The 21,515-nt window shown below is 38.2% G+C and overlaps 2 protein-coding genes across 8 annotated transcripts in view; one reads left to right on the forward strand and one right to left on the reverse strand.

Moving 5' to 3' along the window:
* The window catches only part of CDC14A (cell division cycle 14A), a 189,697-nt gene that overhangs the window by 146,855 nt on the left and 21,327 nt on the right, over positions 1–21,515 (reverse strand). For 4 of the 7 annotated variants that reach the window (XM_070367594.1, XM_070367598.1, XM_070367596.1 and 1 more), the window contains exons 3-5: positions 18,503–18,578; positions 13,214–13,258; positions 6,851–6,943 (exon numbers count right to left, since the gene is read on the reverse strand). In XM_070367594.1, the coding sequence (XP_070223695.1) occupies positions 6,851–6,943; positions 13,214–13,258; positions 18,503–18,578 (214 nt within the window). The remainder of the gene's footprint in view (positions 1–6,850; positions 6,944–13,213; positions 13,259–18,502; positions 18,579–21,515) is intronic. The other 3 variants (XM_070367597.1, XM_005906362.3, XM_005906361.3) reach the window with 1 other exon arrangement.
* Positions 19,555–20,116, forward strand: LOC106701350 (large ribosomal subunit protein uL23). The gene has a single exon (XM_014481668.2). It carries the CDS (start codon positions 19,574–19,576, stop codon positions 20,042–20,044), a length of 471 nt encoding a protein of 156 aa, XP_014337154.2. The 5' UTR covers positions 19,555–19,573; the 3' UTR covers positions 20,045–20,116.

The following is a 21,515-nucleotide window of genomic DNA, read 5'->3' on the forward strand; positions in this document are numbered from 1 at the left end:
CAATGCTGAGTAGAGCTCATCTGAACTAAATAAATATTTACTGAACTAACAAATACCTGAACACAGATTTCAAAAGTGAGAAATTCATCTGGTTTGGGCAAATTCTTCCTTTAGAATACAAACAACTTTCTGAAGAATTTTTATCATAAACAGGTAATGAATTTTGTCAAAAGCTTTCTCTGCATCTATTGAGATGATCATATGGTTTTTATCTTTCAATCTGTTAATATGGTGTATCAAATTGATTTGCATATACTGAATAATCCTTGTATCCCTGGGATAAAGCCCACTTGATCATGATGTATGACCTTTTTAATGTGTTATTGGATTCTGTTTGCTAAAATTTTGTTGAGGATTTTTGCATCTACATTCATCAATGATATTGGCCTGTAATTTTCTTTTTTTGTGGCACCTTTGTCTGGTTTTGTTATCAGGGTGATGGTAGCCTTGTAAAATGAGTTTGGGAGTTTTCCTTCCTCTGCAATTTTCTGGAAGAGTTTGAGCAGGACAGCTGTTAGCTCTTCTCTAAACTTTCGGTAGAATTCGCCTGTGAAGCCACCTGGCTCTGGGCTTTTGTTTGCTGGAAGATTTTTTTATTTCAGTTTCAACCTCAGTGCTTGTGATTGGTCTGTTTACCAGTTTTGAAAGGTTATACTTCATCCTAGGAGGCAAAAAAAGAACTCATACGCACAGCTTCACACCTTCCAGTGAATTATTCTAAGTCATCATCAGAGTAACAACCATATGAGTGTCACTGAGTTAAGCAAGGATCAAGTATGAAATGGATGGAAAGGAAGGAAGACAAAAAGAGGAGAGCAGCCTTGGCTCTTCAGGGGAAGTAAGACAACAGCTTAGAAAACAATCTGGAAAGCAACACAGCTTTCCCTCCTAGAGCACCAGCTGTTCCTAAATGCTTACAGTGCCGCAAGGCCAGGCACTGCCCTGACCCCTTCATGAGCATGACCTCCTCAGTCCTCACCACAACTATGTTGGGCGGGATGTTATCATCTCTGTTTTAAAGATGGAAAAAGCAGGAGTTTGGACGAGTTAAAGAACTTGGTCAAGACATACAAATAACAAGTGAATTCAAGGCCAAGCTGTGGCTCCACTGAAGTCTTTGCTCTCAGCCTCTACACCAGAGGCAGAAGGGCTTCTTTGCAATTAGTAGTAGACTTAGAGGTATAATGCAACTGCTAAGGCCTTAAGTATAGTCTACAGAGGGAACAGCAGACACAGACATGGTTAGAAAGTCTACAAACCTTAGCTTTGTCATCCCTGATCCAGACATGACATCTGGGTCAGGCCAGTCCCAGTTAATCCATAATTAGACCCCTTACTGAGCAATCTGAAACCTCAACAAATGTGTTAAGGAACATATAATGTGGTTACCATCTTTGTTTAAGTATCTTCCACATATCTGAAAAAATTCTTAATTCTTTAACCCTGAATTATTTTCCAGTCCTTCAATCATCATGGCCTCTGCAAATTCCCCTTGACCTGTTTAGCACAGTTCTGTGAACTGAAAGCAATACAGAAATCGGTGAGGATCTGGTCTGTAAGCATGTGGCAGGAAACTAATTAATTCATGGTTATAAATTTTCAAAAGCCATCTTTAAATTGTTAGTCACTCAGTCATGTCTGACTCTTTGCAACCCCATGCACTTTAGCCCACCAGGCTCCTCTGTCCATGGAATTCTCCAGGCAAGAATATTGGAGTGGGTAGCCATTCCCTTTTCCAGGCGAACTTCCCAACCCAGGGATCGAACCCTGGTCTCCTGCATTGCAGGCGGATTCTTTATTGTCTGAGCCACCAGGGAAGCCCTCTATGCACTGAAAACAGTATAAAAATCAGTGAGGAGTTGGTTTTCAAGCATGTAGCAAGAACCTAATTAACTCAGGCTTATCATTTTTCAAAAGCCATCTTCTTTAAACTCACCTGAGAGTATTCTGGATGCTATAATGATCTAAGCTTCTTAACTCTGAAACTGCACTGCGTATTGTACTGGAAGGGAAAACCTCTTTTCAAAAGAGTTGATCTGTTTTTAAAATTTGAACCCTGCATCTTAAGGTCCACAATGGCTCAGCTTAAGGGGTAAAGAGATGCTTCATGAGTGGGGACTTCCCTGAAATGGATGTCTGTCCCTTGGGAAGTGTCACTGTGATCTCCAGTGGCCACATCATTCCAACAACTCTGGCTTTCAGATCACCCACAGAGAAGGGTTTGTGGATTTCCTACTGAATGTGATGTTCTGTATTTTATCTCCTTTTTGATACTCATGACAATTCTAGGAGATAGAACATAAAAAGGTTCCCCCTCACTTACAGATAAGGAAAGAGAAACACACAAAAAAGAAAGCTTCTGTGACATACTTAAAGTCATGATTTAATAGAGAAACCACAGAAAGCCCTGACTCTACAGGTACATAATGTTTGCACAAATTGTCACACTCAAAAGCAAGGTATGATAATTGTACAACAATATGAATGTACCTAACACCACTCAACTATACACTTAAAAAGGCTTAAGACTCATCAAAAAAAAAGATTTGGTAACTATATATGGCAACAGATGTTAACTGGATTTGTTGTGGTGATCATACTGTAATGTATACAAATATTGAATCATTTTGTTGTACCTCTGAAACCAACATAATGTTATGTCAGTTATAACTCATTAAAAAATAATTTAAAAAGAAACAAAGAAAAAATGATTAAGATAGTAAATTACATGATATGTGTTTTTCACCATAACAAAAATAAATGAAAAAAAGTTTATCAAAAGAGAAAAAAGAGAAGTAAAGTAGTGATGTGACTTTGTATACAGACACTTCCCTTGGTCCATAACCTTTACTTTGATCCTGCATTTTTAAAGGCCATGGTTGGCTCAGTCATTACTGCAAGTATTTCTAGTAATGAGGAAGATACAACTTTAAGCTATATCCAATTAATTCCATTTGATCGTTTTCAGTTTCTCTCTGAAGTGACCCAAAGGAAGTTATCTTCCTTCTTTCTTTCATATTTTATCATTTCATTATTCATTCATTCAGTAGGTACTTATGGAGCACCTGCCACCAACTGGGCACAGTTCTAAACTGATGCTCAGTGTTCAAGTACTAAAACAGTTTCATACCAGTGGCAAATAACCCAGCGCAGCCCCCTCCCACCCCCCATTGCTAGCCACCTTGTCTCTTCCCTGGGACACCCTCCACCCTGGACTTCCCCATGATTCAGCACAGCAGGAAGGCTCCATTGTGGCCAGCTTCCAGTTCAACTAGTGAATGCCTGGGCCTAACTCTTGATTAAATATTTTATCATTTCCTAGACACAGCAATGAACAAAACTGACAAGGTCCCTACTTTATAGTCTAGGAAAGAGATAATAAAAAAGTAAGTACACCAACAGACCTGAGAGTTTCAAGTACTAGAGTGCAGTAAAAATAAATAAATGAAACATCAAGGGCCAGAGGATACTGGAGGTGGGGGAAGCAAGGTAAAAGTCGAGAGAAAGTCTCTCTGAGGAGGTGATATAAGATCAGAAGGAAGAAGGAATGTATATGTCTGAGGTAAAAACATTCCAGAGAGAGAGAACAGAAATACCAAGCCTTGTGGTGGGAATAAGCTTGTGATGTCATGGTTAAAAGGCATCACAGAGGTAGAAAGGAGAGGTAGAAAGGAGAGGTAGAAAGGAGACCACAGAGGTAGAAAGGGCTAGATGAGGGAAGATCTTAATGGCATTGGGTAAAGAGACTAAATTTCATGCCAAGAACAGTGAGCAAACATTAGACAGATTTGAAAGAGGGTAATGATCAAATTTATAGTTTTAGAACATTACTCTGACAATTGTGTGGCAACTGAACTAAAGGAAAGCGAGGGTGTGAAAAGGAGACGATGTATGAAGCTGTGGTGGTCAGCCACATGAACAGTGACAGCGGCTTGGACTGGTGACAGCAACAGAGATGAAAAGAAGCATTCTGACTCAGTACAGGTTTTAGAGTTAGAAATTACTGATGAGTATAATGTGGAGGAGACAAGAATCAAAATGACTACTATCCTTTGATTCAGTAAGTTGCTGATGGTAGCTCATTTACTTAAAAAGTCAATGAGTCGGGGAATAAATAGATTTGTGGAGAGGAGTAAAAATGTCTTCCAAGATTAGAGGCAGATGTAGGGAACAGACTTGTGGACATAGCGGGAAGGAGAGGGTGGGACGAACCGAGAGAAACACTGACACATATATACCGTCAAGTGTGAAACAGATATCGAATGGGAAGTACCCGTATAGCATAGGGCGCTCAGCCTGGCACTCTGTGACAACCTAGAGGGGTGAGGGGTGGGGTGGGAGAGAGGCTCAAGACAGAGGGGCTATATGTACACTTCCAGATGATTCATGTTGCTGTGCAACAGAAACCAACACAACAATGTAAACGAATTATCCCCCAATTAAAAATAAATTTTTAAAAATTGTGCCACAATAAACGTGAGATATCATTTAGATATGCGGCTATCCAACAGGCAGTTAGATATTTGATTTTGATAATAATCCTGTGAGACAGACTAGAAAACCCTGGTACTAATCAAATTTTACTAATGAGAAAACTAAGGTTCAGAGAAAAAGTCTTGTCTTAGTACAAAACATTTTTAGTAGTCAATGACCCTTGATAGAAGAATGATAACCACATTTCAAAAAGGGTAACACCTTTACTGCTGGGGACTCTGAAAAAAACACAGGTACATAGTTCATGCCATTTGACTACACAGCTGTTCCAAAGTCAAAGTCTTTTATGTCCAAGAAGATTCCCCTGGGAGATTATGACTTATCCCAATAGCAATAATGTAATATATGTGAAACTTAGCTGAGATGTATAATGCCACTACTGTCTTCTTAAGATATCTGAATCAACAATTAAATGCACACATACAATACAAAGTAAAGCATAAAATTCTCTTTCAGGAAAGATTGCAACTCCTGGTTTTCATTTTTATTAAGTGTTGTGTCCAAAAGCCTCCTGGGGAACACATTTCTAAAATTAGAAAAGAAAATCAATTGGGAAATGACTAATACAAGAATAATTACCCTGCTTCTCAGGACTGTAACAGCCTGTAAGACAAGCTCAAGCTGCCCTCAGCACTTCCCCAGACTGCTTTCCTCTCATTTGATTGCTTTAAAGTGGTGGGAACTTCTGCAATAGAAGATATATTTTACCCCCAAGCTCAACACATCTGTTAGAATTAAACTTCCGATCAAAATCCCTAAGGTACCATGTTGAACTTAAGGATGTCACTAAAAACAGGAAGGACAGGCACTAAGAAAGAAAAAAGAGAAAGAAGTGGGGAGAGAGGGGAAGAGGAGGAAGGAAAGGCAGGAGCAGCAGACGCCTCTTCCTGATGACAATTACTTGTGATAAAGGCCTCAAGAAATAACACGCTCAAAGGTAGGACAAAACCCCTCAGCAAGATACGATGTTTACATGGCCTGAATCCAGAGGTTATTGCAGACTCTCCATATTCTAAATACACAGTGTCAATTATCAGTTTCAAATAAATAGCAGTCATCAAAGGTAAAGTGAAAAATAAGCATGCCAGCTTAATTCAGCTTACCAGCACTTCACTGAACCTTCATGCCAATGGCCAGCTTTTCATGCATGCTCTCCAAATAAAAGCAAGAGCCTGGCTGGTGCTACAAATAATCCTAGTATCCTCAGAATTGGGAGGAAACTTAGAGCTCATTATATCCAACCCTCTTATTTAACAGATAAGGAAACTAAGTAAAGCTAGGAAAGATAAAATGGTTTCCCCATCATCCCAGAGCCACTTCGGGATGAATAGCGGTGTTTCTGATTCTTAGTCATGATTCCAAGTACTAGAGCATGCTGTCTACGGAGCGAGAAAGAAAGGTACCACCAGGGATGGCCCAAGGCTTTCTGGTAGCCACATCCTGATGAGAAATGGTGGGCAGAGCTGGATACCTCCGTTTGGAAACAAGGCCCCAGGCCACAGGCTGGCTGTCAGCCTGCCACTGTTCTCAGCCCACACCGTGCAACAGCTGACAGTCTCTGCAACAGCACAGCTGGGCTCTTCCCCTCAGAGCTTTTGGTTTGATGTGGCAGAGTTTGATGTCTGGTAGCCGGTGCCTCCTTCCGTCAGGGTCTTCAGAAGAAGGCCCTTGAAAGGTCACATAGCAGTGAGCTTCCAGGCTTTAGAGACACAGACTCTCCCGAAGGATGAGAAGGAAAAGGACACCTCTCTCCCCTTCCTGCCCAATCCTAGTATGTATAGAAAATTCTAGAAGTGTCCACACCAAAATTGTGTAGCACATTCATGTAGAACTCACATTTACATTTCAGAGAACAAAATTTCTAATCAAGATTAATTTTGAAAAGCCATGTCTAGTTATTAGGGAAGCTGTAATATATGCAGGATTTATATTCAGCTTGCTTACTGTAAACACTTGTATAGATGAATAAAGGGACTGACAATAATAATAATCCTCCCCCATGCAATTAAAGATTTCCTCTTATTCCTAAGAGGAAACCCTTAACAGTCTTTAATCATTTTCTACTATATATTTTTTCCTGTAAATATCCTTTCTTTTTATAAAACACCTATACAACTGTGGGATACAAGCTATATGTTTTAGTCCCAATATTCTCTCATTAGCTACTGGAAAAGAAGACCCAAGAGTAAATGGTTCATCAATATCGGTCCACACTTTCCATTCCAGATCAATTTGCAAGTTGCTAATAATCTTTATCATCTCCCAAATCCACTGAAAAAGCGTCCTGGATTTTATTTGACAGTGTTAATATTCCAGTGGCCTGATTATAGAAAATAATCACGAAAAAAGTACTTACGGCATAAGCACCTATCAAAAATGCAGCATTTGCTCTTTTCCGTTGGTCAAAACAGGTGTAGTGCACTATTCTCTTTCTCGATAAACTGTATGACTAGAAAGAGGGAATAAAAAGAGTTAGTGTGACCACAGAAACACCGTACAAAAAAACATCATCTCTTAAAGTACAGAGACGTGTCATAATCAGTGACATTTAACAATTTTTTAATTTCTGGGGCATCAGTGTATAAGTATTACAGGATGGAAGGTTACCAGCTCAGACATTTTATAGCTCAAACATCATGTAAGAACTGACACTATATCAAATATGTTTCTCTTCAAGAAAGGAGACTAACACAGTAGGAAATAATTAAATTATTGTGATCTTTATTAGCCAGAATCATTTTTGAAGATTTACACTTGATCTTGTATGTAAAATTTATTCATCATTTTTCATTCCCTAGCATACTATATTCACTCCCAGAAAAGTTATCTTTACTTTTTACATTATGCCATTTCTTTTTAAATGTGCCAACCAATCTATTTTCCTCTTTAAAAAATTTTAAATGCCTATATTAACTAGAGTGTCAATATTAATATTTTCTTTTTATAACATTCTATAAAAATCCCCATTATCTGAAAATAAATGATTAATGGAAAAAGATGAACCATCAAAAGGATTACGCCAGCAAACATTTTAACACAATAGCCATACACTAAATTTATGGATTCAAACGAACAGTTATTAAGCACCTGCTGCTCTTCGCCAGGCAATATGCTGCATGCTCAAACAAATCCAAAATAAGCAACACAGTATTTTGTATACATGCTAAACATGAAAAGAAGGTAAAAATTAAAAGATCCATTAAAATAAAATAAAATTATTAATAAACTCAAACATAAAACAATGAAAACATGATACAGCTCGATTTCCTCATATTTCAAAACAGTTATTTGGTTTTCCTCGTATTTCAAAACAGACAAATGATTCTAAAAATACAGACACATAAATGCATTTTAACATTTATCTATAAATTCATTGCTACTGCCAAAGCAGCTTTTTATACTTTACACACTGACTACAACCCACAGAATATCTGCTTTGAGAGCCCCTTTAAAAATGTAGATAATGAGGCTTCTGAGCCATCAGGGAAGCCCCTGGTGGCTCAGAAGGTCAAGCATCCGCCTGCAATGCGGAAGACTCGGGTTCAATCCCTTGGCTGGGAAGATCCCCTGGAGAAGGGAATGGCAACCCACTCCAGTATTCTTGCCTGGAAAATCCCATGGACAGAGGAGCCTGGTAGGCTACAGTCCATGGGGTCACAAAGAGTCAGACATGATTGAGTGACTTCTCTTTCTTTCTTCTTAAAAATGTAAGAACTCAACTATATACCTTTCTTTACCCTGCTATTTTCTATAAGGAAAAGAAACTCTTTCAAAACTCTGAAGTCAATTCTAAGATGAAACTACAACATTCTGGCTTTAACATGTAACCAAAGAAAATTAGTTTCATGGTTGTGAGCCTGGAAACCCTCACTGCCCCAATTCAGGCATGTCTTTGATAACCAAGGCTCATATTCTGAAAATAGCATTGCTCTTTGAAATTAAACTTTGAAAAATAAGTGTCTGCCTCTAAGAGAGTATCTTAGTACCAAAGTCCTTATTTCCAAACAAGCTTACTAAAATACCCCTATGAAATAAAGTTTGAGTTCATTTTAAAAATAAAAGAGTACATTTTATTCAATTCCATTCAGTCAAGTTAATGCACACAAGTTATTTAAAGACTTCAAGGTCACCATCAATGGTCCTGACACCTGCCTACTTGCTTCCTCCACTGGAACTACATTATCTACTGGACATTTCTTGTTTGTGTCTTTGTTTTTGCCAGTGATTTATCTCCATCAATAAGTTATATTTTATTTATTGAAAGGAGAATCAAGGTTCTTAAAACCTAAGCTTCTTCTATGGTCTCTAAATCCCAAGCCACCTAAAGAATGCCTTACAAAGCCCAGGCCTCCATTAACATGAGTCGGATGGAACACAAGGACTCAGCTCTTCTGGCTCCCAGTCTCTCACTATTTTTATTTCCTGACTCTCTAACACACCTGTGAGGAAGTTTAAATTACCTGTCTGGAGGCTCTTTTCTACTAAGAGTTTAGGTTTCATGACAAACTACTTAAGTTATCATTAAATAATGTGGAATTAAATTTATTTTACAAATCTACTTGCCAACAGTGACAAACTCATACTGCTGTACTCTTATCGCCAATGGTCTTTACTGTTGGCTTGTTCTTGAATTTTCTGTATTTGTTTGCTTTTCTCTCTAATTCTAAAGTATACGGAGTGCAGAGCACCACCCTGCAATGGGAACCATTAAACTGAGGACAGAATTCTGAAGGAAATTTTCTTTTCACTCTCTATATAATTTTTAAGTAAATATAATACAAATTAAAAATTTAAGGGCTTTATAATTTACCTTAAAAGCTTTAAGAAATTACATCAGATAAGGAATAGTCTTTATAAAATCTACCTAGAAATTTAAACTATTTTAAAATACCTCCTATGGGAAGCTGCCTATGAGATGGAAACATAATTGACTTTTTAAAACATCTGTCATCATACCTATTCACAAAATTTCCTTCTCATGTGATAGAACATTCAGGACTTACTCTCTTAGCAACTTTCACATTTACAATAGAGTATTATCAACTGTAGTCACCATGCAGTATATTACAATAACTAACTTTTTTAAATGAGAGTTTTCTATCTGACTTCCAGGGATGTTTCTAAAACTCCTAGTATTAATTTTGCTTAGCGATTTTGGAATTCTAGTGTTTTTCTCAGTTAACTCTCAAAAGCACACAGTCAAAAACCGATCTGTTCAGTGAAGCTTGCCCAGTATCTCAGGTCACACAGAGTTGAGTTCTCACTCAGGGAATCAAAACTAATTCAAAGTGAAGGACAACAGAGAAAAAGCTTAGACATTACAAGCCTTGTCCTAATTTCCCTCCTTGTCACAGCCAGGCCTTCCTCTTACGGGTCGGCCTGCCCCAGTCTTGCAGCAGCAATGCTGTTCAACAGAGGAGATATTCTGCTACTCACATGAATTTTTCAGGGATAACAAAACATTCTGCCAGTTGTTTAGTGGTGCTTTACATGATTGGGCTGATATACACAAACTCTTTAATGTTTCCTCCTTCCAAATATTAAACATGCCCTTTTTCTTTAAAACACACACACACACAAACTACCTATTACATATCAAACTGCTCTAGAAGGAACAATACCGTCCATTGGAGACACTGATGACTAAAGTGCCTTTAGAGGAACATGTGGCTCATCCTTTGAGAACTTTCATGGTAGAACTTTACCACACAAGAGAAGAAAGGTACAGTGTGCAGCCATAGGACTCTGTTTTATAAATGAGCCCTGTAGGTATTTTCTCAAGTTCTGCCCTAATATCAAGAGAACTTCCTGCCTCCAAATTGGACAGTTGCCTCTTCCTTACCTGGCCTGTCTCCTCTAGAGTCCAGTGTGCTGGCCAAACCCCTCATGGACATTACTTGCTAAATCATACCATCACCTCTGGCTTCCAGTGAGTTCCTTGCTCTATTACAGATTCTTCCTGCTTTACATGAAAAGCTTTGAGACTATAAAAACACTGTGTACAATAGCAAAGTTATAAACTAGTGAAACAAATGGATATAGTCTTAAATATAAAGGGGAGGATGTCACAGAAGGAATACTACGACCTCTGGACTGTTCATCTGCTGTGCAGCAAGACTGCATATGACTCATTGCAAATTATAATGTGCAGCCACTATTTATACTATATTGTAGATTTATATCTAGAAACTGGAATATATAGCCTTCTGAATCTTCTTAACTAAGTGGACTCTCCTTTATAATAACAGCAACAACAACCTAATATTTACTGATCAGTTGCTACATTCCATCATTTCTCAAAGCAGTAGGACAGGGCCAGAGGCGTCCAGTTTGACCAGACACAGCAAATCCCAAACAGGAGGTTCTGGGCAAGGCTACAGTGTAACAGGCAAGCAGTGTTTCTCTTTTACCAAGAGAACATAAGCCTGAAGCCATAGAGGGCCTGGCTTACCACACTTGACCCAGAGCTCCAAGGTCAGATCATAGAGAGTTGAACGCTCTCTGCAAGTGTGGCGGACAGGAGAAATTCAGAACTCTCTGAGCTTGATAACATGTGTAAACTTTAACTCTCAATCATAAGGCCATGACAAGCTTCATGGTTCGAAATTTAAATAATTCTCAGGTTGAAGTGGTCAATAATTTTAAAACTTTTCAGAAAAAAAAAAAACAAACTAAATTTCAATCTAAATTATATTTTATTACTATATTATTATGCTGCATTTCATTCTCTTAACAGACTGGTTCGGAGTCACCTGGAGGGCTTATTAAAACACAGATTGCTGGGCCCCACCCCTAGTTTCTGATTTAGCAGGGAAGAGCCCAAGAAGTTGCATTTCTAACAAGTTCCTCAGTGATACTGAGGCTGCTGGTCCAGGGACCACAGACTGACCTCTACTGTGCTAACATATTGCTAAATCTTGAAAAAGAGCTGCATGAAAATGTGTGAATAAGCCCGACACCTGGAAATGCACTATATGGACCCTAACATATTGTCCATCTGGTCAAGTAGCTCCAAGAGACATTTAAATTCTTTTAGGAACTCCAAATCATGCCATATGATTTTTTAAAGCATGTTATAAAAAACACATTTCCCCAGATTCTCAGAAACATTTACTACAATTTGTACATTATTACATTCCAGCTGGTAACACCTAAGGAAAAAGTTCCTTTACTGATTCAGTAACCAAACTGCTTTAAATGGTGTAATTCCAGAGGTTCCAAATTCAGATGCTCTGAGTGGCCAAGAATTTGAGGTGGGTCAGTTGGCAAACTAGAAAAGTATGTCCAAAGCAGACCCAGCTCTCGTGCAGGAGTCTGGGCCCATAATCAGATGCTACAATATTTAACAGAAGTCAGAAATTCATAGTTTAATAAAGGAAGAATTTCATAAATTGCAATGTTGACCATGAATTCAAAATTTTTAAACAGCATTCATGCTCCCTTCCCAAAAAATGTCTGTGGACTGGAAGCAGCCCACAGGTAATCAGTTTGCTGAATCTGGGTACCGGGATACTGCAGCTGAAGACAGTTCTAATGGTTCTCTCAGCATGAACTGAGTAGCTGTTGTGTGTCAAGCACAGCACTGAGCAACATGGTAACAAGGGGAGCAGAACCCCAGTCTCCAGCCTCATAAGGCTCACAGTTTAATGAATATCTGATGCTAAATGAGGGGGAAATATTGGCCAAGGCTTATGACAAACAGAAGAGAATAACTACCTAGGGATGCATTCATAGCGCAGGAAGGACCAACGGAGTAATCTTAATTACAGATACAATAACTGTTTCATTTAACAAGGTAAAAAAAATACTAGCTAAAAGATGGGATTCAGTATTGAACATCTATCAATTAACCTAAGCAAAGCTATGGAAATTTCCAGATCTATACTGTTTCCCTGAGTGAGAGTTAAAGTTCTACTACTCTTATGTACATCATATACAGCATATAAATGTTTGATGGTACTTGTAAACCAAAGTACAATGACTGCAATCGTAGAAAAACACAAATGAAAATGAGGATACTGACCCCAGGCAGACATTTTCTATCTCAGGAAGGAAAGCTATGTGAAAGGTTGCATTCTAGTGAGGTCACTGTGAAAAACAAGCCACAGCAACTCAGAGAGAGAGAAAATGATGACATGTTACACAAATCACAGAACCACCAGGCTATCCTTGGATTATGATGACAGACACAAATCATGCACTTCTTCAGTTAGGTCAGAACTACATAACCATTCAAAATCAAAGGGGATACAATTAAGCTCAAAGCCAGAAAATACAAAAACAAAAGAGTTAATGGCCAATTTAAAGACACAGATTTTCAGAGGGCAGCCATTTGGTAAAGTTGCTTGCCATGCTTAAAAGTAAAATCTTCAAGTCGTGTGGTTAGAATGTGGTGTTTCCCAAGCTGTATGAATCAGCCTGGTTGAGCTAAAGAAGATATTAGTGCAGCCTGGATAATATGCCCTTTAATAAAAAAAAAAAAAAAGAGCCCATGCACTTCCCTAAACAAGCAAGCTCTGCCAATGATGGTGGTCAGATTAAGTAGATTACAGCACAGGGACCACGGTGACCAAGGCATCATTCTCTTACAGGTGACTAGTCTAGCCCAGTAATGGCCTCAGCAATCAGCATCTCCATAGCAATCAGTGGTCATCCCATTGCAAAAGCGATAAAATGAACAGGTCTTCCTATGAGCAGCCATGACCTCTACATGTTTTACCTCCAACTTTCCCAGGAAAGGGATATTCTTGAAAATTTTCTTTGGCTGTGCAAAACAAAATATGGTTTATGTTTTTATTCAGAGCTAAAATAAAGCAGGTTGAATAGTTTCTTTTAAAAGAAAACAGTGTCTCTTTATGGTCCATTTTGTTTCAAACCCAGTACGTTTCATTCAATTAAACGGCACCTCGATTAAAGCAGAAGTCAAAATGTCAAGAACAGTTGCTCATAAAGATTATTCGATCAGGCTGATAAAATAACTGAAGGCATTTGGGGTTGCTCTATAAAAGGGGATTTTCTTGCTTGAGGATTGTGAATGGGCATAAAGGCTCCAGGCCTTGCAAACTCTATGTATGATCACACTGTTTCAGCACCCTGATAAACCTCTTTAAAACTATATGAACTCTCTTTGGAATGTAGCTTGCTTTTCTTCCCCCAGAAGTCCATGAACCTACAACAGAAGATAACCTCATGAAGAAATCTTCCACATGTTTTTGTAGTTGTAATAAGAGGGTGGTCTGATCATTATATCAAGAGTTCTTGTATGAAGTACCTGCTTCCCTGGCAGTTGCCAGACAGGATTACTGCACTGATCCATTCAGCAACAAGGACATTCCCTGAGCCCCCACCATCTGCCAGGTACTGTCATTGTTCTAATACAATCATCTATTTCACCATGCCCACTCCCACTCCCTTTCCTCCTTTTACCCTAAAAGGGTCACGCAGGACATTTTGTACACTTTAAATTACATTTCTGTCAATATTCTGTTAAATCTTTTTAAAAATAAGTCCCCAAGATTACTGTGATTGTCTTGTTGATTCATAGAGCAGGTATTAAAAAAAAAAAATCAGTGCCCTAGAAAATGTCCCCTTTTTTCAGCAATGCTCTTAGACTCCCCTCCCCCACCCCCAGGCTGGGTTTTTATTTTTCTCTGATGAAAAGTGAAATCAACAGTTAAAACTGTATTTATTTTAGAATAAGCCATTTCAGCCATCTTATGTTTATAAAACTGTCAGGTTATTAAATCAGTAATTGAAAGATTTTCTTAACTGATTAACTACGAAAAAAGGCATTTTACTTTTCAAAATACCACTATTTTGTCTTTCATTAATGTAAAGCAAGCTATATTATTAATAAGAAGCTCTTATATTCTAGAGTTCTTAGCATTGTGTGCACCAAAAATCCCTTTGAGAACCTATTAAAAAGTTATGAATCCTCTCAGAAGAAAAATGTAAACACATACAAAATTTTATATATAATTTCAAGAGTTTATGGATTTAAATTAAATAATGTATACAGTTTTTCAAATTGTTCTCACTTCATTAAATCTTTTTTCTTTGACTGATTCTCTTATGGTAACTCTTGAGCAGAAATAACAAACTACAACCTATTACTGTACAACTTTTAATACTTAACTCTTTTTAAAATATATTTTAAAATAGGAAACAGGGTTTCTGCTGCTGATGGTGGTTTCTGGTTTTGGTTTTCCAATCTAAGCAGACATTTGATGAATAATTTTCCATTTTAATTCATAAAATTAAAACAAAGGCCATTGGGAATAGAATGTATACTGACACACACACCAAAAAAAACAGCAATAAATCACCTCAAATCATCAATTTGAAAAAAATCTTTTAACATATAAAAAATAACAAATTTGGGTTTGAAATAAATAGAATGTACTGTAACATATTACCTATCTACATAAGGTATCAAATAAAGGGGAAAAAATCATGAGTGCTTTATTGTGAGAAATAAAAATTTCCAAAGTAGGAAATAAAATGCACCTAAATGATTCAGGAAATCACACAGAAGAATTCTAAGAAGCTGTTATTTGTTAAAATAGTGCCAATTACTCAGAGAAATAAAGGACTTTGAGGACCAAATCAGTGCTATCAGACTGGGTACTTACGATGTCACTGGAGCAGTTTCAGTGGAGTAAGGTAGGCAAAAGTGCAATAGCAAATGACTGAGGAATCAGGACACACTGAGGATGTAAAATGCTGAGGGCAGGTTACTGAAACTTCTTGAGGCAAAGGAAAAGAGGATGTCTAAGTCATGAGGTCATGATAAGATCAACAGATTTCTTTGTCTTTAGCATCCTTGTGCTGGATACTTGGAGAACAAAATTATAATACATTCCTCTATCCTCTAGGACTCAAAGTCTAGTGAGAAAAAGATGCAATTAAAAAGTGCAAATTAGAACTGAAATGATAATTTCAGGTAAAATTAAAGCTCATCAATAATAGAGATATGCACAGAGAATTATGGGAAAACAAGGCAGCACCTCCCACCTTGTATTGCAGCACAAGGAGACGCTTACAAAACATGATGGTGCCAGAACAAGGTCTTCAAATGAGGGGTTATCAAGCCAGAGGGCAAGGGCACTTCACAGTCAGACTAGATGTCACATGCACTTGTATGGAGCAGCAATACGATTGGGGTAAAGTACAAGGCTGGGAGAGGCAGGGGGACTGCAATCTTCAGTAAATCAGTAAGTTGGTACATGAAATCACCTGCCAGGAAGGATGGGAGTTGTCAAGGTGAGAAAGACAAAAGGCACGAAAGTAAGGTGCCAAAGGTCTCATCAAAATGAGTGATCACGGGTTACAGACAAGAGACATCAGAAGGCAACTGACGGGATAGGAAGTGAAAGGAATAGGGAGACTGAGGTCTGGAGATTGCACAAGGGTAAGAGAGACAACGTGGGGCACGTAACAAGGAGGGTACGTTCAACATCAGAAAGCCTAGAATCTGGGTTCCTGGAGGCAAAGTAGCCAGAGTGGCAGGAACAGTCACTGGAGCAAAAAAGAGGCAGAGGAGCTATGAGACCATAGTGGGACAGCAAGGGGAAGTGAGTCAGGGCTGGGCTGTGGGTGAGCACAGGAAGATGACAAACCAGAGGCTGCAGTTAGCAGGAAAGGTGGAGAAAAGAGCGTGAATGATGTGGTCAAGTGCCTGGGAACCTGGCCCCGACTTTACCTTGCATCCTTGAGCAAGTCACATGCCTCTCTGGGGCTTTCCTGTCTGCAAACCAGAAGGCTGGACTCAATGGTCATCTAGATTCCTAAATTATATCAGATAGCTTTCTCATATGGAAATGATAGCTGTGAAACTGAGAAGGTGGTCATAAACTTTGTTGAAGAACTGTCTTTATTGTAGTTTCGATCAGGGTTCACAAACATTACCTTCCTTTTGTATAGGACTTCAAAATTCATAACGCTTTCTTAAACCTCTTTTCTAACCTCTAGATATATAATCCTAACCATCTCTCTGAGAGCTCTATAATCCCTATTTTACAGCAAACTGAGATTCTACAAGGCTGAAGTGACTGTAGCTTTGAATTGGTAAAGCAAGTCTTTTTCTTCTAATAAAGAGATTCTACCTGCTTTATTGAGATAACCCATGACTTATTAACATTTAAAATTCATTCCCTCAGCAAGCAACAAGGTGCCCATTAACTGCACTAAAGCTAAAAATGTCATTCATTCCAGGCATCCATCAGATTATCTGATCACCAAAATGAACCTAGAGGACTGTTCTGAACTTTATTTAATTTATATAATGTTGAAAGAAAGCTTTGTAAACGAAAGCAAAGCAAAACAAGTCCTTTATACACCTACTCATATTGTTTAGTACAGAATATGATAGAAAAATCATCTTAATTCAATCCATCTACTTTTATGTAGTTGGGAGATGGTGAGAGACAGAGAAGCCTGGAGTGCTGCAGTCTGTGGGGTCTCTAACAGTCAGACACGATTGGGAGACTGACAACAACAACATATAGAACACTGAGTCAGACCAGAAGTTTTGTTTCCCTAATAATGATTCCTTTCTCTTCAATCAGTCTAGATAGTAGACTGGTTCCACTTTGCTGATTATAATACCCAGTTTATATACAAATTACATACTACTAATCAAGGAAGTGAAGTCCTAGGTCTTCAAAAGGAAGAAAAGGATTTCAATTATTTATAAGTTATCTTATCCTTGTTAACTTATCTATTAAAAATCCATTAAATATTTTTATTAAATCCTTTGGGGGATATTATTTGCTTCCTAAGTGATCATAAAAATTTTAACTTCATTAAAAATAAAAAACTACTTCAAAAAAATTTTTTAACTTTATCTTTTAAACTACAGGGAGTAGCTTCTTTTCTGAAAAATGTTAAGTAGGTTCAGTTAAAGAAATGTACCTACTATGCATTTTCAAGTCAGAGAATAAATTCAAAATCAATTCCCTACAAAGGTGATTACAACAGATGTTACATTATATAATTGTTTACTTTAAAAATATCTCTTTAGTTTCATTCCATGTCCATTTATCATTTTGAGTTAAATGACAAAAATTTGTGAATTCATATTTTACAGGAAATTCTGCATGACAGACTTGCTTTTCATGCTTAAGTTGGATAAAAACCAATCAAGTAAAAAAATTATCACTAAGCAGATAATATGTATAAGGCATTATACTATGTCACACCAGTAACATTTTGCCCAACAGAAAGATTAAACTGAGTGTTATAATTTAGAGGTTAGCACTTAATCTGCTGTGTAGATTTCACCTTCCAAATTGAAACATTTAAGATCCTCATTTAGAAAGGTGAGAGAAAAAGATAAATATTTCCTTCTATGTGATGAAATGTTTACCAAAACTAGGAGTATAGATATCACTTTTCCTCATGTATGTTTAAAATTCAAGGAGGGGGGGAAAGCTACATATAAAAACATACAGATGAACAGTGAATGTATGACCCAATTTCTGTCATAAAAGGTAAAGTCCAGTCTCTGTTGCCAGTTCATTATTCTCACTTTCGGCTATTAATGCGACAGAGACGGCATTCAAAAAACACGCAAACATTTCAATCTTGATCAGACAGAAAAAGCTTATGCTCCACGACTCCTGCTGTGCAATGATGAGCCATGCCCCTTTTATCTCCTGGTTAACAGCATCTAGGAGCAGACCTGAAGGTTTCAGAAAAATCATCCTAGGAGGGAACTTGATAGACTCATTAACAACAACCTAAAAGGATTTGTGCTTTCTTTCTTAGATCACTATTCCAATGACTTCATTCAGCTCAAGTTTCCATTGATCCTGAAAAATGAAAGAGGTTAACGTGTCCTTTGTGGGGTAGTCAGGTAGATCAATATCAACTTCTAGGTGAACTACTCACTTCAGTTTCCAAAGATCAAGATTACCTACCTAAATGGTACGTGCATAGCAATCCCACTGGTTAGATTTCACAGTTTAAAAGTTTAATATCAAAATATAAACATCACCACAATACTCACTTTTAGTTTCTTGTTTAGTTTACAGCAGTATCTGTACACCATTGCCAAGTTCAGAGGTCCAAAATCTGCATAGAAACTGAGATTTTTTTTTAAGTAGTATTTAGTAAAAATATAATTTTCAATTACATCAATGTTCAGTTTTATTTTCATTAAAGTTGTAATCGAGTTTCAATTATTTTCAGGATTAAGAGTCAGTATATAAGTGATTCAGAGTGACCCAAATAACTAGTGATTTCACCCTGCCAATACCCTCCAATTAGTATAAGCAGTCTTGCAACAGGTAACTATTTAGCCTGCTTTGAGTTCCACCTCCTTTTATCTCCTTGCCAGGACATTAAGTCAAAAAAATTAAAAAGCAGACACTGAAAGAACCAATATGAACAAAACATATATGTGGTCTGTACTTCCTGGTTTTATTTAAAAGCTCATGCACCCCAGGTTCCAATTCCAACTGTTCCTCTCAAACCTTGCTCTCAATCCTCAGGTACCTTAAGTGCAGTCTTTTTTCAGTTTCGTTCTCCTTGAACTTTCTGTATGCTCTAACACCCTGGCTCAGCTCCCTCTCTCCACTCCTTTACATCCTCTCCAGGATACAGTCACCAGTCTGCTGTTATAAATTACATGATAACACCATGGAAAACAGACGGCTTTTAAGCTGAGATCCAGCATCAGTCTTTCCCATCTTCAACTACCTGCTGGACTTTCCATCTTTGGGTCCTTTTGTCACCTGGAACTCAATCCATCTTTCCTTCCAATCAGCCTTCCAGACTGAAATATTTTCCTTCTTCCAGTCTCTCTGACATGAAACCTCCTAATCACAATAGGGCAGCAAGTAAGTATCAATTTAGTTCTTATATATCAAATAAGCTATTACTCTAAGTCATCCTTCCTCTTCTATTCCTACTTTGGCAACAAAAGTCCAGGTCTTTCTTCATCTCACATCTTTAGTACTTAAATTTTTTCTCTCTCTTGCCCAATCAACCTGTACTCCACACTAGAAATTAATTTTTAGAAAATCTAGCTTCTCACATATCCTCTCACTGTTCAAAAATGTTTAGCCTTTTCACGAAGATGGCGCCGAAGGCGAAGAAGGAAGCCCCTGCTCCTCCTAAAGCTGAAGCCAAAGCAAAGGCTTTGAAGGCCAAGAAAGCAGTGTTGAAAGGTGTCCATAGCCACAAAAAAAAGAAGATCCGGACGTCGCCCACCTTCCGGCGGCCCAAAACACTGTGGCTCAGGAGGCAGCCCAAATATCCTCGCAAGAGCGCCCCTAGAAGAAACAAACTTGACCACTATGCCATCATCAAATTCCCCCTCACGACCGAGTCAGCCATGAAGAAAATAGAAGACAACAACACACTGGTATTCATTGTGGATGTCAAGGCCAACAAGCACCAAATTAAACAGGCTATGAAGAAGCTCTATGACATTGACGTGGCTAAGGTCAATACTCTGATCAGGCCTGATGGAGAGAAGAAGGCATATGTTCGACTGGCTCCTGACTATGATGCTTTGGATGTTGCCAACAAAATTGGCATCATCTAAACTGAGTCCAGCTGGCTAATTCCAAATATAAAAGTTTTCACTATAAAAAAAAAATGTTTAATGGCTCTTTACTCCCTTCAGAATAATTCTTTGACTCAAAAATCACACTCCTGGCTTCCAGACAAATCTCTCCTAACAGGTCCCGTACAGAATCTTCATTCCAAACATTCATTCTTCATTCCCAAATACGCCATGCACATTCTTAATCCAAGCTACTGTTCACATTGGTCTCCTTGCCTGGAGTGCTCTCCTTTTCTTTTTTAATACCTTCTAGCTTCCACAAAATTCAGTTCAAGTCCTAACTTCTCCACTCATCCTAAGGAAAAACTAGCCATCCTTCTCTCAAAGTTCCCAAAACTTATCATCTGAGCCGTTCTTTTGGCCCACAACACATACCATGCAGGAGACCCCGGTTTATTCCTGGGTCAGGAAGATCTGCTGGAGAAGGGATAGGCAACCCACTCCAGTATTCCTGGGCTTCCCTTGTGGCTCAGCTGGTAAAGAATCCGCCTGCAACGTGGGAAACCTGGGTTCGATCCCTGGATTGGGAAGATTCCCTGGAAAAGGGAAAGGCTACCCACTCCAGTATTCGGGCCTGGAGAATTCCATGGACTGTTTTGTCTCTGGGGTTGCAAAGAGTTGGACACGCCTGAGCAACTTTCACTTTCACTTTCTTTTCATAATCTATCACATACTATGAGTTATCTTTTTAAGTGTGGATTCTACCGCCAACTATAGTGTAAGCTTCTCACTCAGTGATAGTATCTCATGCCTAATATGCTTAGAAGAATGGACTACTCATAATAAACTTCAGCAAATGAGTCTGCTTTCCTGGTGGCTCAGATGGTAAAGAATCTGCCTGCAATGCAGGAGACCTGGGTTCAAACCCTGGGTTGGGAAGACACCCTGGAGAAGGGAACCCATTCCAGCATTGTTGCCTGGAGAATTCCATGGACAGGTGAGCCTGGCAGGCTACAGTCCATGGGGTCACAAAGAGTCAGATATGACTGAGCAACATTCACAGACAGAAATGAGTCTGCATTATGAATATTTTGCTCATTAATGCCCAAATTCAATTTAACCTAGACCATAAGTTTACTAAATATCAACACGTTTCCCCAAAAAAAGCATCCCCAAAAGACCCTTGTTTAAGTTTTTTAAATAAAAATTAGGGTTTATTTAATTTTTTCTGTTACCCAAAATACATTATCATAGATATGTCATTACAAATCTGTCAACAGTCTCCTGCCTTACTTAAGCAAAGAGTACTAAACTTGTTTATTTTACCATGTCAGACAACTTGACAATATTTTGGTAACACGTAATTTATATTCAAGGTAACACAAAAATTAGGTGTCCCTCCACACAGGCTCCATGAGAGTTGAGTAGAGTTACCAAAAAAGGAAAGCTGCAACAATTTGAAATTAAAAATTCTTGATCTATTTCTAAAGTCCCCAGTGTGATATTGTGC

This window comes from Bos mutus, chromosome 3 (assembly GCF_027580195.1).
Source record: "Bos mutus isolate GX-2022 chromosome 3, NWIPB_WYAK_1.1, whole genome shotgun sequence".
Taxonomy (NCBI): Eukaryota; Metazoa; Chordata; class Mammalia; order Artiodactyla; family Bovidae; genus Bos; species Bos mutus.

Bases quoted from the DNA above. Each gene is read 5' to 3' on its own strand.
- LOC106701350 (XM_014481668.2), top strand. From the start codon at position 19,574: ATGGCGCCGAAGGCGAAGAAGGAAGCCCCTGCTCCTCCTAAAGCTGAA.